Genomic DNA, 16,812 nt, shown 5'->3' with positions numbered 1-16,812 from the left:
TTTGAAACTGGAAGTACTTTATTACCTCAAGTACACACAATGAAATCATTTGAGCAGTAAATTAGTATTGAAAGGCTGCAAGAATTGTGCATTAGTAGATGGACAATGAAAGGCTGGTAAGCTGTTAAAAAGGACAAAAAATCACAATTATATTTTACAGAGAATGTAAAAGCATAATGGAAAATGGCTCACAATAATAAACAGCTATCTGTGTTCCCTCTTTATTTCAGTGGTGAGCTCCCCATCTGAGAACTGAAAGGAAACCACCGGATGATGACTTCTCCTTACCCGAGTCTTCTCCCTCATCCCCAACCTGTGTTCCAACCAAAACTTCATGAGATATAATCCAGTCTTTGTGTAAATTAAATGTCCAATAGAACCAAACCAAATAAAGACCTTTGGAGAATGGCGTACCTCCTTGGCGGTTTGTTGCAAAATCTCTATAATTTCAGAGAATTCGGGCCTTAATGTCGGGTCTTGTTGCCAGCATCTCTCAAGTAATTCTGTAAGCTTTGGATGAGTATGCTTTGGGATTGTAGGCCGAAGACCCTTAATAACAGGGGAAGAAGCAACTCAGCCTTTTTACTACAGAATAAAAGTAAAAAACTACATCTCGAAATTGTTGATAAATGGAAGAATTGAAGCTACTGAAGACAATGTTAAAACTAGTAAGTACCTTTTGAACCACGCCTACTGCTGCTTGTAAAGGGGTTAAGTACTCATAGGGAAGCTAGCAAAATAAAATGATAGAACGGAAAATTTGGTTAGCGCTGCAAATGCAATCATTGTCCTAAAAGAAACTGAAAAGTTCCATTTCCAGTTTCAAGGAAATACTAAAAGGTGTTACCTTTCCCGTTAGCAGCTCCCATAGAACGATACCAAAACTAAAAACATCAGCCTTGTGATTATAAGGTTTGTGCTCTATGACCTACGATGAATAAATATAGGGTTAAGTGGAGACCAGGACAGTAATTCCCAGAAAAACTAAGCATACAAAATATGATAAAATTTTGGGTTTAGAAACTAAAGAAAACAAAAATATTTGTATCGCATCTCCTTTTCATTTTCTATTAAACCAAATACGAGAGATGGTAGAGGAAGCATATACTGTCTGAAAATGCCCACCTCGGGAGCCATCCAACGATATGTTCCAGTCTCAGCAGTCATCACACCAGATTGAGCTTGCACCCTGGCAACTCCAAAATCAGCAACCTTAACAACCTGAAGTGCAAAGCCAAAGGAACTTTAGGTGAAGAGCAGTATGATCCCACAAGTATCCTAAGTTACAAGAATTACCTATCACACGTATATAAACTGGATAAAGGTTACATATATGAAGTTACACACCACAGTATGAAAGCCTAATACATAAATTGTGACGGGTATGTTTAAAGCCATGGGGAGAAAACTCAGCCAGCAGGCCAGGTTGAACATAATGTAAATTTAACCATCTTTCACGTACTTATGCCCGACCAGACTTATTATAGGCTTAGCTACTCATTAAATATTAAATTCATGTAGTAGTGCTTTGAAAAATTATTAGGCAAAATGTTAATACGTATTCCAAAAAATCCCTACACTATCAAACTTATGATAGTTCTATTATTTAGGGTAATTTTGTAATATTTAGGAGGACAGTTTTGTAATACCCATTTGCGATCTTGTGTTAAAGAGACCACACAAACCATCCTTTGAGTTTCCTATATATATATATGGGTTAAAAGTTGGGAGCCAAAATTTGTCTTATATGGGTTAAAAGTTTCGGATTGGACTGGATTTTTTGTGAGGATGATCTCTATGGTGAGGATATCATCCTCACAAAATCTCAGCCCAATCTGAAACTTCTAACCCCATCAAAAGTAGTCTACAAATTAACGGTAAAAAATCAACAGTCCACAATTCTAAACCACTTTTGATGGGGTTAGAAGTTTCAGATTGGGCTGATTTTGAGAGGAGGATATTCTCATCATAGAGATCATCCCCACAAAAAATCAGCCCAATCCGATACTTTTAACCAATATAGGACAAAATCGTTGGCTCCGTGTTGGCTCCCTAACGTTGGTTGCCGAACGGACCCTATACATATACATATACCATCAAGCGACTTTATTGCAACCACCCATAATTAACCACAGGTCTATCCTTAAAAGTAGAATTTTTGTTCGGTTTTTAAAATATCATAATATCAAATCTATAAGTTTGTTTTTGATAAAAATAGAACCAAAGAAAGTCATCAAGATCCTTACAACCAATGATTTAAAAACCATAGGACCACCCAGTTGAACCAGTGAATTGCTTCCACATTTGTACATAAGCTTAAAGGCTAAAAGTAAACTTCCAAGAGTTAAACTCTAAGTGTGTGAGGAACCAATTGAGAGTGTGTGAGCACCTCAATGAGTTGAGGGAACTTCTAGGACTCTTAAGTAAGTTGGATTAAATTATATCACGAAGACTATTTCAAGTGCCACATGGACACTACGTGAAGCACAAAACAAAACATATTGTCAACCTGAGCAAAATTTAATTATATAGAACTAATAGCATTTTTAATGCACCAACATACAAAAATACGAAGATGTTAATATTGAAAGAGATTAACAAACTGGCATGTGCAGGGTGCACTGGAATCCCTTACTTCATTCTCATCCATCAGAAGATTAGCAGCTTTCAGGTCCCTGTGAATTATATTATTTTGGTGCAAATAGTTCATTCCCTTTGAAACATCAATTGCTACCTTGAGTATGGAAGGAAGTTTAAACATACCCTTCTGTTTATGCAAAAAATCATACACACTTCCACCAGACATAAATTCTGAAAAAACAAAATAAAATAATATAAAATTAGCAAATCTGATGACTTAGATGGGATAATATAAGAATATCAAACACAGATTCTGAAAATGACAACTTTTACAGCACACATCAGTAAAGATTTTCCAAAGAGTAATCAGAAATATTTACCTGTCAGGATGCACAAGCTGGGAGGTCTGGTGCAAGCCCCGATGAATTGTACAACATTTTTGTGCCGAACTTTCCTGAAATGGTAACGAAAGGAAAGTTGGAAAACACACAAAAAAATGGAAATCCCAAATTCTCATTCCACCTTTTTATAAGAAATAATGTACGAAAGTGATCAGATTAATTGACACAAAGATAACAGGAGGTTAAGCTCAAAGGGATTTGATCCAGAATGTTGAAAATAACTTACTTACATAAAATAGAACTCACTGGACAAGAAACAGTATTTGTGAGGAAAGAGATCGGATTCATTAGCACACAGATAACAGGAGGAATGCTCTATAGGCTTTGATCCAGAATATTGAAAATAAGTGAACTTACATTAAATACAACTCATCGGGATAGAAACAATATTTGATCAAGACATCAACAAACCCATTACAGTTTCTAACACAAATTATCTGAAAAACAAGCCGTCATTAATTTCTATTTGAGGAAATAAATACTAATGAACTACATGCATCTAAGCAGAAGTTAGAAACATATTTAAGAGTGGTGAATCTGTTACTGTCAGTTTATTCCCATATCTTAAATGTATATACCTAACATATTATATAAAAGATTTAAAATTGCACCCAGAGAAAAACAGAATGAACGATGTTTGGGGAAACTAGACAAAATGAGCAAGGATTTCTCAGGAAAAAAAGAAAGATGGCAGCTCAAACATTTATAAAGCATATTTTCTGTGTACTTTGTGATAGCAGCTCAAACAAGTCTCTTACTTCATTCCAACTCGTATTCAGGAAAGTCAACTCACTTTTAAACTATGTAACAATGACACGTACTGTCATGCCCTGAAATCCAACACTACTTATCAACTCGGTGTAGACACCCCATTTTTGCATCCGCCTGATTAATCAACTCGTCAACCCGATCGCAAGGATTCCCAATGATGGATGTGTATTCCATTGCTTTATTTTGTTACCAGATGTGTTTCAGAAATCCGGATGAGGTATCTCGAACTGACAAAACCTTAGAAACCACGCTACGCTAGGAAAACACAACCCCAGAAACATAGAAATCATCATCTTGCAAATCAAAAAGAAGCTTCACGATAAAAATCACTAAAAATTACCAAATTACCAAAATACCCCTAACCTCAAAACAACCTTAGAGCCTACGTTACGCTTAGGAAAACTCTCTCAAACACATAAAATAATAAATCGAAATAAAATAAATCATTTCACCAATTTTAACAGAATTTGACAAAATTACGAAAATGCCCCTCATAAAGTTCACAATCATTTCACACAAAAAATTTCATAAATGACACAAACTAATATTTCCATTGAATTCCTTACGAAAAACCGATTCTAAAACATCATAGAACATTAAAAACCGACTTAAAACGTGAAAAGTCCTCTCTGGGGGTAAAATAGTAATTTCACAATTTTCATAATTAAAAAATTCGAAATTCATAAATAAAACATTAAATAATTAAATTTAAACATTAATGAAATTAATTTAAAATTTTGAACCTAAAAAATCGATTAATCGGACTCTCAGGCAAAATTGTTGAGGGTTCGTGGGATATTTCTTTAAGGACCCCTCCATTTGGGGGTCCAAAGAATTAAAGATATTTTAGAGGGGGGTTCTCCAAAAATTAAAAGTAAATCAAGCAAGACTGAAGTCAAGGTATTAAAGTCAATCAAGTGAGACTGAAGTCAAAATTAAAGTCAATTAAGCAAGACTAAAGTCAAGATATTAAAAGTCAATCAATTAAGACTAAAGTCAAAACATTAAAAGTCAATCAAATAAGACCAAAAGTCATAATAGAATTATAATTGATTAATAACTCTATCTAATAGATTTCTAACTTAAAAATAATTCTACCTAAAACAATTCTAATTAAAACATAATTCTACCTAAAACAAGTCAAACTAAAACACAACTTTAATTAAAAGATCTCTAATTCAACACTAACTCTATCCAAATCAACCCCTAAAAACATCTATAAATAGAGGTGCTCACACCCTATTTTCGTATCAAATTATAAACCTTAAGAGAAGTAGGTCTAGAAGCTCCCCTAGCCCCCCATAAACCCTAGTTTTGGAGCCCCAACTCCTTACCTAACATCCCCCCTTCAATTTTAGTCTAGAAAACGCTTAAAAGCCCTCCAAAAATACCCCCAAATCCGTAACAAACTTGAAGAGTTCAGATTCAGAAACAAGGAGATATCTTGATCTAGGAGATCCGAAGTCAAATCCGGAGACAGAACGAAGCAAGGGAGCACGGTACAAGGAGCTCTTTTGTCAGATCTGAGGGAACCAAGTCCTTGCAATCGGAAAAGGTGAGTTTTTATTTTTATTTATTTTTATCTAGGTTTTAGCAATGTGATATATTTGGGACTTTAGTAGAGACCGGCTTTGGCCGGGCGGGGTTGGTGCCTAACACCTTCCAACCCCGTAACTTGATCCCCGAATTCAGTTTTTTTGGTTTTAGATTAGTTTTTATCCGTTTAGAGTCATTGATCGGTTCCTAGACCGTAATAACTAGGTGGCGACTCCCAAACCTCAAGGGTCAAAAGCGGATCCGCGCACCCAGCGGATCGAGGGCGCTTTCAGTGGCGACTCCGCTGGGGACATTGAGGATCAAACTTGAAAAACCCCAAGTATGGGGACATTGCCAATAACCTAGTTTTTTTTGTTTTGCTTATTTTATTTAATTTTTAGTTAGTTTCATGTTATTGTTTCTTTATTATTTTTATTCTTGTTGGTACGTCATTGATTGTTTGATTCTACTTGGAGCACTTTGATTTGACATATCATCTTTATGGTTTAATCAAGGGCCATTCGGAATGATCCGAAATAATACGAGATTTCGAAGGAATACTTTTATTGAGGATGAGATTTTTGGACCATCATTTTTTTTAATATAGAAGTATATTTCAATTGAAAATTTGGGTGTGTGCTGGATTTAACATTTGACCGTTTTCCTTAAAAAAAAAAAAAAAAAAAAAAGGGATTTTTTATTATTAGTTATTTGTTTTTTCGTTTATAAGGTAGGTAGTTGTTTTTATTTTAGTTTTTTAGGCAAGATATGCTGCCCTTTGGCAGCATATAGGAAGTAGTAAAGTAAAAATAATTAAAAATTAAAAATTAAAAATTAAAAAAAAAAAAAAAAAAATCGACTTTTTTGAGGTTCTATCGACAGAAGAACTTGCTGGAATCGAGGTGTGCCATAAATAATACGATTTCCTTGCGATTTACACACCACCTCAACATTGAGAGGGCGCTGGTGGGTTTGGTGTGCTCCTAAAAAACGTATTATTCTCATTTCGGCACATCATCTTCCCAAGATGATAAATGGCTGGGTTTAACGCCGGATGAACTCCTCTCTCTGCTGTATCGATCGGAATGTCGGCCCCATCCATGACGATTTTGATTAGGATCGTTGATTTCTGATAGTTTTTCAAAGAGAACCGATTCAAACGTGATGATCTCGTCGTCCTCAATGGAAATTGACTGGTTCGAACCAGAAACCGATCGGTTCAACCACTCAAAACCTTTCGATTTGAACGAATATAATCCCTGCCTTTAAAGAAAACTCGAGTTTCTTTTCTGAAATTTGGGATCATCAGCCCCTGTATAACCAGCTCGACCTTAATCTCTCTGTGTTCTTGCTCGATTAAATTTGTCGAAGCTATCGGTTGTGGTTCTTTTCTTACTCTCGGTTCTTAATAACCAAGAACGTTAGTAGCCGAACACCGAGTTAATAACAGCGATTCTGCTGTTTTAAAACAGCACCTAAGGCTGATCTCGACGCTGGTATACCGTTATAGGCTGATCTCGACGATTAGCCTGCTGTTATATGATGATCTCGACGCTTTATCTCGACGACAACATGCTGATCTCGACGACTAGCTGCTGATCTCGACGATTAGGCTGCTGTTAAGGGTTGATCTCGACGATGATCTCGACGTTAAGCTGACGTTGATCTCGACGTTAACCTGCTGATCTCGACGTTAAGCTCGACGTTATTATCTTGGTTTTTTAAGATCAATTTATTTTCTAAAAAAAGGGGGAAATTAATTTGTTTCACAAAAAAGGAAAATCAAAACAAAAAAAATAAAGAGTAGAAAGTTTTTTAAAAAAAAAAAGGAACTTCAAAAAATAATGGAATCAAATTTTTTAAATGTTGCTAATGGCGACATATGCTCAAGTTGTTTTGTTTTGAATTTCCTTGATTGGGCTCAATTTATTTTTTTTAAAAAAAAATTAATAAATCCTCTTTATCTCATCAATCATCATTATACCCTCAATTCAAAGCCCTTAGAAATTTCGAATTATTTCGGGTCGCCCCAAAACACCCTTGATTGGACTATGAAATTTATCAAAATATTGCGATGATCGGGACTATAAACTACCATGATTGGTAGATGAAGGTGATGTGCACGCTTATTTCCATGGTTCGGACCATATTATTAATTATAATTGCCTATTTAATGTGCCATAATATCATTGGGAATGCATGTTTGATGTTGGTCATAATGTTAATCATGATTAAATGTTTATGTGATTGGAATGATGCTTAGTTTGATTGGGCCATGGGCCCATTTGTTTGGAAAAGGCCCCGGGCACACCCCACCTTACTTTGCACACACCACATGCACGTTTACCGCTTTACTCACTTACACGTCCCATTTAGCCAACGTGGCACTAGTGCGTGGCCCGGTCTCTTCGGAGATGCGACGTCATTCATGAAACCCACAGCTCCAGTCACGTACCTTAGGGTATATCGAACTGGGGCATCAATACCGTCTGATCAGGTGATTCTGAGAGACATATTGATGCACCCATGCTGGGGTGACCTAAGCCTTTGTCCCATTGTAAGCCACACAGTCACATGTCCCGATTGCCAACGTAGTACTAGTACGTGGTCGGTCCCCTCGTGGGATGCCAAACCATTTATGAAAGCTACAACTCTTGACTCGTACCCGTAGGTATAAAAGGTAATCTAAGTATATCAATTGCACTTCTTGGTCAAAACCGGTGCCTAAGCAAGATCTTGCCCCGCTGTACCCTACTGTACGAGGGGGATAGACTACGTCTATTCTAGACGAGAGGTATTTAAGTGGGCCCTTGCTCAGCATTGTGCGCCACCTCTCAACTGGAGATCAAACTGGCCTTTTTTGGCTTCAGAGAAGTGAATTGAGGTTTTAGATTATCACCTATACGGTATATCAAACCAAGTCACCACGTATCGAAAGGTATATAGGTGTGCTTGGGCAAGGGTGGCCAGATAAAAATGCATTGCACGTAGTAAGCCTAGAGTCTAGAAACCTTCCCCATAGGACACGACTCGAACTTATCGTGGGTGTTCCCGGGTTATTTATTGAATGAATGTCTGTTGTTGGATGAATGTATGTGAGTGATGTGAATGATGAGATCAAAGTGCATGATTGTCCTCAAGGATCAAAGAAATTTTATTTTTGAAAATTAAAATGGGTGCACCGACCCAGTAAAGAGTCCATTTTTTTACAATAATGACCCAGTCTATCCCGATCCAACAATCATGATGGACCGGGCAGTTAAATCAAAATGGAAATCGAATTTTCAAAGAAGAAAAAGAAAATATTTTTCAAAAAAAAAAAAAAGAGATTATTTTCCTAAAGAAGGCTTCTTTAGAAGAAACATTTTTCAGAAAATATATTTTCCAGAATAAAATATTTTCCAAAAGAAGTGTTTTCCAGAAAAAGTGTTATTCTCAAAAAAATGTTTTCTAAGAAAAAATATTTTCTAAAAAAAAATGTTTTCCAGAAGAAAATGTTTTCCAAAAGAAAAGAAAAAAAAGGAAAAATTTGCAAAAGATCTATTTTTGCATGAAAAGTTTTTATGGACCTTGGAAAACTACCAAAAAATGTTGCAAAAAATAATCAGATTTGTGAAAATTTTTATATAATAAAAACATTATTTTCCAATAATTTTCAAGAGTGCAACATAATTATTTTTCTTCTGAATAATCATTGAATTGATGAATTTTTTTAATGGATTGGTGCACAAAATTCAATAAAATCTCAGGGTTCATTTAAAATGTTATCAAGGGGGTGACACTGAAATTGGTTAAATTCACCTTCAAAGAGGTTTAAGGGTTATCATTGTATCTAAGCTCAATCGTCCATCGTCTATCTAGGGTTGTAAATCCGGTCAGTTAGAGTAAACGTCAATATCAAGTCAACAGTCAGAAATGACCTCAAATTTCTCAACATCATCCAGTTGTTCTTTGAAGATCATAGTGCCTCAATCCTGTTGGTTGTAAGCAATGTCTCAGTCCTCAGTCCCAATCAAGCCCATTGTGGGTAGTTGTATTGAGTTTTCATGAGTTATTTGAGTTAGCTCGAGTCCAATTTTTCAATGTCATATTTTCTTTAGATCGAGTCTACTTTTTTCCTATTGAGTCGAGTTAGTTTATTGAGTTTATAGAGGTGTCTGTCGTCCCTTCTGAATTTGATTGAATAAAGAAAATTTTTTAATACCTCAAGCGCATTAAAGAATTAACTAATAATCTAGCTTCAAGGATATATTTTTCTCCTGAACAAGAAAGATAAGAGTCGGGCTCAAGAAAGCAAAGGTTATTGACCTCGGAACAGAAATAAATTCCTAAAGAGATTCAAATAGAAACCATCTTATCTCCAGAAGAACACAAGGGGATAATGAATTTTCTTAGAAATTTCGAAGACTTGTTCACGTGGGCCTATGAGGATATGTTAGGTGCAAGTTTGGGTGTTGTCTAACACGGATTATATATTGACTCGTCTATATCGATGGAATCAAAGAAGATGTTATAAAATACATCACCACTATCCTTACTACATCTTGAGTTGCAAATCACATATTATCAATCGATATGGGGATACCTTTTGAACTGATCTCTGATAATGGGTCGTACTTCAAAGCTTAAATCATTACTCTGTGTTCAAAGTTGAAGATCCGGAATCACAAATCATCCTCCTACCGTCCTCAGATCAATGGAACGGTTGAAGCAGTTAGTAAGAGTATCAAAACTATCATCAGGAAAATGAGTCAATAACATCGAGATTGGTCAGAAAAATTATCATTCACGCTGTGGACATATCGAACCCTAATTCGATCCTCTATTGGAGCTACTCCCTACTCTTTAGTGTATGGCATGGAAGCAGTCTTGCCAGTTGAAATGAAAATTCCGTCTCTCAGGGTCTTATTGGAAAATCATTTGTTAGAAACAGATTGGGTTCGTCAGCAGTATGAAGAATTAAACTTGATCGAAGAAAACGAGTTAAAGCCCTATACCATGTGCAAGCTTATCTAAGAAGAGTCACCTGTGCATTTGACAAGAAGGTCAAAGCTCATCAGACTTCAAAGAAAATTGAACACTCCTCATCGACTATAGGAGAAAGTCTAAATTGGAGAAATTCATTCATTAAGGAAATACTGTCTGGAAAAGTCGTCAGACTTCAAGATCATGATGGAGTTGAACTACCAGAACCAACCAACCTTGACCAGATCAAGCGGTACTACATTTAGGGAGGCCATCTTTGGCCGAATCAATCCTCATATTACCCAGTTACCCTGTTCAACATATCCTTTCTCAACCCTTTGTAGCCTTTTCAAAAAAAAATGAATGATGCCTTTTTTCTTTCTCAGCCCGATCACCTAACCTAGGGGAGGGAAAGTTCGAACTACGTTTTGGTCTGATCCCAAAATTCTGGGGTACGTAGGCAACCTGAGAAGTTACTTCAGGCCCGACCACATCAAAGTAAAAAAAAATATATATATATATTTCCCCTACACAGTAAAAAATCAAGAAAAAATTCAAAAGAAAAAGAAATATCATCCAAAATGGGGAAGAAAGTTCAAGAAAAAATTTTAAAAGGAAATGCCACACAAGGGGCATTTGGGTTTTTGAGCCTCAAAATTCCTTTCTTTTTATACCCAGTCCCAAGCCTACCTATAAAAGTCCTCCTAAGTACCGTACGAGAAGTCAAGGAAGATAGCAAAACATGATTAGACAGCGACTCCAGAAGTTCAGAAGAGAAGGAAAAGATAAAAAATGATGAAGCCTGCTAAGTTGAAAACTCGAAAAGGGTGACTTAGGCAAAAATTAAGGCAAGCTCGCAAAGTTGAAAATCTGAAAGGACAACTTTGGCAACACTCAGAGCCAAGGAAAAAAGCTCGCTAGATCGAAAACCTGAAAAGGCGATCTAGGCAAAAGTTAGAGCAAGCTCGCTAGATTGAAAACCTGAAAAGGCGATCTAGGCAAAAGTTAGAGCAATAAAGAAAAAACAGAAGAAAATCCCAAGCTGAGAAGGGTCCGAGCTAAAACATCAGAAGTCCGAATAATCAAGTTCAATACTTAGCTTAAACCCGGCATAGACTCAGAAGCCACAAGTATCTTGTCTACGATCGATCTGAAAATGTTTACTACCCCAAGTGAACCAAGGGAGATAAGGGTGAATTCTACGATGAGTCTCGAAAGGAAATAATTTTGTACTCTTGAGCCTGACTCAGAACCTTCAATAAAATTAATCAAAATTAAAAGTTGAGTCTTTATTGCGCTTGTGGTAATCAATTATTTCAAACCTTCATACAAGGGGCATTTTCTTTCTTTTTTAATGTAACTTTTCCCCCTTATACTAGGGGCATTTTTTTGCACGATGTGTTCAATTATTTTCAAGGTCATGTTCATTGTCAAACTAGGGGCATTTTGTCTTCGAGCAATGTTAATCCAAAAAAATAATAGGAACCCCAAAGTTAAGGTTACCCTCTTGATAACAGTTCTTTCGAAAAACTTTTGAGGTTCAAAAGAAATAAAAACTCAGGTTTTAAATTCATAAAACTTTTTGATAAATCCTTGAGGTTCAAACAAAAGCATATTGGATCTCACATAGGAGATATAACATTCTTTCGTTCTCCAGATTCTTTTCCAGATTCAATCATTCTTGGAATCAATCATTTCTCTTCCAGATCTTCCAGATTTATTCGTTCTCCGATTCGTTCTAATCAGTTTTCTCCAAAATTCATTCATTCCTTTGCCAGTTTTGCTCAATCTCCGCCAAGGGTTATCTTGGATTTTGTTCAGTCTCCGCCAAGGGTTATCTTGGAATTTGCTCAGTTTTCGCCAAGGGTTATCTTGGATTTTGCTAAGTTGCCGCCAAGGGTTATCTTGGATTTTGCTCAGTTTCCGCCAAGGGTTATCTTGGATTTTGCTCAGTTGCCGTCAAGGGTTATCTTGGATTTTGCTCAGTCTCCGCCAAGGGTTATCTTGGATTTTGCTCAGTTGCCGCCAAGGGTTATCTTGGATTTTGCTCAGTTTCCGCCAAGGGTTATCTTGGATTTTGCTCAGTCTCCGCCAAGGGTTATCTTGGATTTTGCTCAGTTGCCGCCAAGGGTTATCTTGGATTTTGCTCAGTTGCCGCCAAGGGTTATCTTGGATTTTGCTCAGTTGCCGCCAAGGGTTATCTTGGATTTTGCTCAGTCTCCGCCAAGGGTTATCTTGGATTTTGCTCAGTTGCCGCCAAGGGTTATCTTGGATTTTGCTCAGTTTCCGCCAAGGGTTATCTTGGATTTTGCTCAGTTGCCGCCAAGGGTTATCTTGGATTTTGCTCAGTCTCCGCCAAGGGTTATCTTGGATTTTGCTCAGTTGTCGCCAAGGGTTATCTTGGATTTTGCTCAGTCTCCGCCAAGGGTTATCTTGGATTTTGCTCAGTTGCCGCCAAGGGTTATCTTGGATTTTGCTCAGTTTCCGCCAAGGGTTATCTGGGATTTTGCTCAGTCTCCGCCAAGGGTTATCTTGGATTTTGCTCAGTTGTCGCCAAGGGTTATCTTGGATTTTGCTCAGTTTCCGCCAAGGGTTATCTTGGATTTTGCTCAGTTGCCGCCAAGGGTTATCTTGGATTTTGCTCAGTCTCCGCCAAGGGTTATCTTGGATTTTGCTCAGTTGCCGCCAAGGGTTATCTTGGATTTTGCTCAGTTGCCGCCAAGGGTTATCTTGGATTTTGCTCAGTTTCCGCCAAGGGTTATCTTGGATTTTGCTCAGTTGCCGCCAAGGGTTATCTTGGATTTTGCTCAGTCTCCGCCAAGGGTTATCTTGGATTTTGCTCAGTTGCCGCCAAGGGTTATCTTGGATTTTGCTCAGTCTCCGCCAAGGGTTATCTTGGATTTTGCTCAGATACCGCCGAGGGTTTTCTCGGAATTATGCTCAGATACCGCCGAGGGTTTTCTCGGAACTATGCTCAGATACCGCCGAGGGTTTTCTCGGAATTATGCTCAGATACCGCCGAGGGTTTTCTCGGAACTATGCTCAGATACCGCCGAGGGTTTTCTCGGAATTATGCTCAGTTACCGCCGAGGGTTTTCTCGGAATTATGCTCAGGTACCGCCGAGGGTTTTCTCGGAATTATGCTCAGATACCGCCGAGGGTTTTCTCGGAATTATGCTCAGGTACCGCCGAGGGTTTTCTCGGAATTATGCTCAGATACCGCCGAGGGTTTTCTCGGAACTATGCTCAGATACCGCCGAGGGTTTTCTCGGAATTATGCTCAGATACCGCCGAGGGTTTTCTTGGAACTATGCTCAGATACCGCCGAGGGTTTTCTCGGAATTATGCTCAGTTACCGCCGAGGGTTTTCTCGGAATTATGCTCAGGTACCGCCGAGGGTTTTCTCGGAATTATGCTCAGATACCGCCGAGGGTTTTCTCGGAAATATGCTCAGATACCGCCGAGGGTTTTCTCGGAATTATGCTCAGATACCGCCGAGGGTTTTCTCGGAACTATGCTCAGATACCGCCGAGGGTTTTCTCGGAACTATGCTCAGATACCGCCGAGGGTTTTCTCGGAATTATGCTCAGATACCGCCGAGGGTTTTCTCGAAATTATGCTCAGATACTGCCGAGGGTTTTCTCGGAACTATGCTCAGATACCGCCGAGGGTTTTCTCGGAATTATGCTCAGATACCGCCGATGGTTTTTTCGGAACTATGCTCAGTTACCACCGAGGGTTTTTTCGGAACTATGCTCAGTTTATGCTTAGATTATATTCAAATTATGCTCAGTTTATACTCAGACTATGCTCAATTTATGCTCAGGTTTTACTCAGTTTCACACAGTGCACACACTTGCACATTTGCACTTTTTAGTCAGGGAGAATACTTTAAAATTCAAGGATCTGATACCGTCAGTGAGAGTTTGCGCTCAAGGACCTGACAACCTTTTGATTCGGGGAGAGCTTTACCCTCAAGGATCCGAACACCCTGACGAATTGCTAAATCAGGCTGCAAAATGAACTGTCACTAGCTTTGGCATTCAGATATCGCACTATCTACCAAGATAGATTTGCTATCTAGTTTGCTTCAACCTTCTGCCAAAGAGGGGCATCTGTAGACACCCCATTTTTGCATCCGCCTGATTAATCAACTCGTCAACCCGATCGCAAGGATTCCCAATGATGGATGTGTATTCCATTGCTTTATTTTGTTACCAGATGTGTTTCAGAAATCCGGATGAGGTATCTCGAACTGACAAAACCTTAGAAACCACGCTACGCTAGGAAAACACAACCCCAGAAACATAGAAATCATCATCTTGCAAATCAAAAAGAAGCTTCACGATAAAAATCACTAAAAATTACCAAATTACCAAAATACCCCTAACCTCAAAACAACCTTAGAGCCTACGTTACGCTTAGGAAAACTCTCTCAAACACATAAAATAATAAATCAAAATAAAATAAATCATTTCACCAATTTTAACAGAATTTGACAAAATTACGAAAATGCCCCTCATAAAGTTCACAATCATTTCACACAAAAAATTTCATAAATGACACAAACTAATATTTCCATTGAATTCCTTACGAAAAACCGATTCTAAAACATCATAGAACATTAAAAACCGACTTAAAACGTGAAAAGTCCTCTCTGGGGGTAAAATAGTAATTTCACAATTTTCATAATTAAAAAATTCGAAATTCATAAATAAAACATTAAATAATTAAATTTAAACATTAATGAAATTAATTTAAAATTTTGAACCTAAAAAATCGATTAATCGGACTCTCAGGCAAAATTGTTGAGGGTTCGTGGGATATTTCTTTAAGGACCCCTCCATTTGGGGGTCCAAAGAATTAAAGATATTTTAGAGGGGGGTTCTCCAAAAATTAAAAGTAAATCAAGCAAGACTGAAGTCAAGGTATTAAAGTCAATCAAGTGAGACTGAAGTCAAAATTAAAGTCAATTAAGCAAGACTAAAGTCAAGATATTAAAAGTCAATCAATTAAGACTAAAGTCAAAACATTAAAAGTCAATCAAATAAGACCAAAAGTCATAATAGAATTATAATTGATTAATAACTCTATCTAATAGATTTCTAACTTAAAAATAATTCTACCTAAAACAATTCTAATTAAAACATAATTCTACCTAAAACAAGTCAAACTAAAACACAACTTTAATTAAAAGATCTCTAATTCAACACTAACTCTATCCAAATCAACCCCTAAAAACATCTATAAATAGAGGTGCTCACACCCTATTTTCGTATCAAATTATAAACCTTAAGAGAAGTAGGTCTAGAAGCTCCCCTAGCCCCCCATAAACCCTAGTTTTGGAGCCCCAACTCCTTACCTAACATCCCCCCTTCAATTTTAGTCTAGAAAACGCTTAAAAGCCCTCCAAAAATACCCCCAAATCCGTAACAAACTTGAAGAGTTCAGATTCAGAAACAAGGAGATATCTTGATCTAGGAGATCCGAAGTCAAATCCGGAGACAGAACGAAGCAAGGGAGCACGGTACAAGGAGCTCTTTTGTCAGATCTGAGGGAACCAAGTCCTTGCAATCGGAAAAGGTGAGTTTTTATTTTTATTTATTTTTATCTAGGTTTTAGCAATGTGATATATTTGGGACTTTAGTAGAGACCGGCTTTGGCCGGGCGGGGTTGGTGCCTAACACCTTCCAACCCCGTAACTTGATCCCCGAATTCAGTTTTTTTGGTTTTAGATTAGTTTTTATCCGTTTAGAGTCATTGATCGGTTCCTAGACCGTAATAACTAGGTGGCGACTCCCAAACCTCAAGGGTCAAAAGCGGATCCGCGCACCCAGCGGATCGAGGGCGCTTTCACTCGGCAACATGACTGAGGGATGCACAACCTGCCCCAAATCTCGAGAATCGAGAATAAACCTCGAGATATGCAGGGGGACACCAGCCATGAAACCTATCAATCTAGATACCATGCCTTGGGACTCCCGTGATTTCCAAGGTAGGAATCGAGAGTCGATATGATTCAAAGACCTTTTTACCCAAAGAAATTCCATTTCCGTAACAGAGGGTAAGTGTGATAACCCCTACACTCGTCTAAATAGACCAGGTCACTTTCGGATTCTTGATTTTAGTTACCAAAAAAAAATTCTTACATCATGTGTTGAGATCCGTTGAACAAGGCAAGGGAAGTGTCTCTAATTTCGTTATTGCATTTTAGTTTAGTGGCTATATAACTATTAGCCCCCAAATGAATGATTGTAAAATCTCAAGTTTGCTTTCTAACAATTTCTCAAGATATGAGTTAGGGTAGCAGAAAAAATTAAAAGTTGGACGAGGGGTTACAGGTGATCAAGCATCACCAATGAGTAACCCTCAAAAAATTACTTAAGCTGGACTGTAAGATCACCCAAATCAGAGTTGAAATGAATCTCAACAAATTACCTCGAGATACGAAAAAATAATAAGTTTAGATTTGATCAGGCATCATGGATAGATAGATATCAAGAAATTCAGTAAGATAGATTATTAGATCACATAAATCGTACTTTGAGGCATTGCCTAG

At 37.6% G+C, this 16,812-nt stretch overlaps 1 protein-coding gene across 2 annotated transcripts in view; it reads right to left on the bottom strand.

The window, feature by feature from the left end:
• LOC147404770 (serine/threonine-protein kinase STY46-like) overlaps positions 1–16,812 on the bottom strand; it is a 58,881-nt gene continuing 42,069 nt past the window's right edge. For both annotated transcript variants that reach the window (XM_086440845.1, XM_086440846.1), the window contains 7 exons: positions 2,961–3,034; positions 2,636–2,811; positions 1,126–1,221; positions 848–928; positions 677–730; positions 415–549; positions 1–313 (listed from right to left, as the gene is read on the bottom strand). In XM_086440845.1, coding sequence (XP_086296971.1) covers positions 227–313; positions 415–549; positions 677–730; positions 848–928; positions 1,126–1,221; positions 2,636–2,811; positions 2,961–3,034 — 703 coding nt within the window. In that variant the 3' untranslated portion in view covers positions 1–226. The remainder of the gene's footprint in view (positions 314–414; positions 550–676; positions 731–847; positions 929–1,125; positions 1,222–2,635; positions 2,812–2,960; positions 3,035–16,812) is intronic.

The sequence above is a fragment of the Akebia trifoliata genome, chromosome 4 (assembly GCF_017979445.1).
Source record: "Akebia trifoliata isolate Shusen 1 chromosome 4, ASM1797944v1, whole genome shotgun sequence".
NCBI lineage: Eukaryota > Viridiplantae > Streptophyta > Magnoliopsida > Ranunculales > Lardizabalaceae > Akebia > Akebia trifoliata.
The sequence above is the reverse complement of the archived record's forward strand: the minus strand, read 5'-3'. Positions and strand labels throughout refer to the sequence as shown.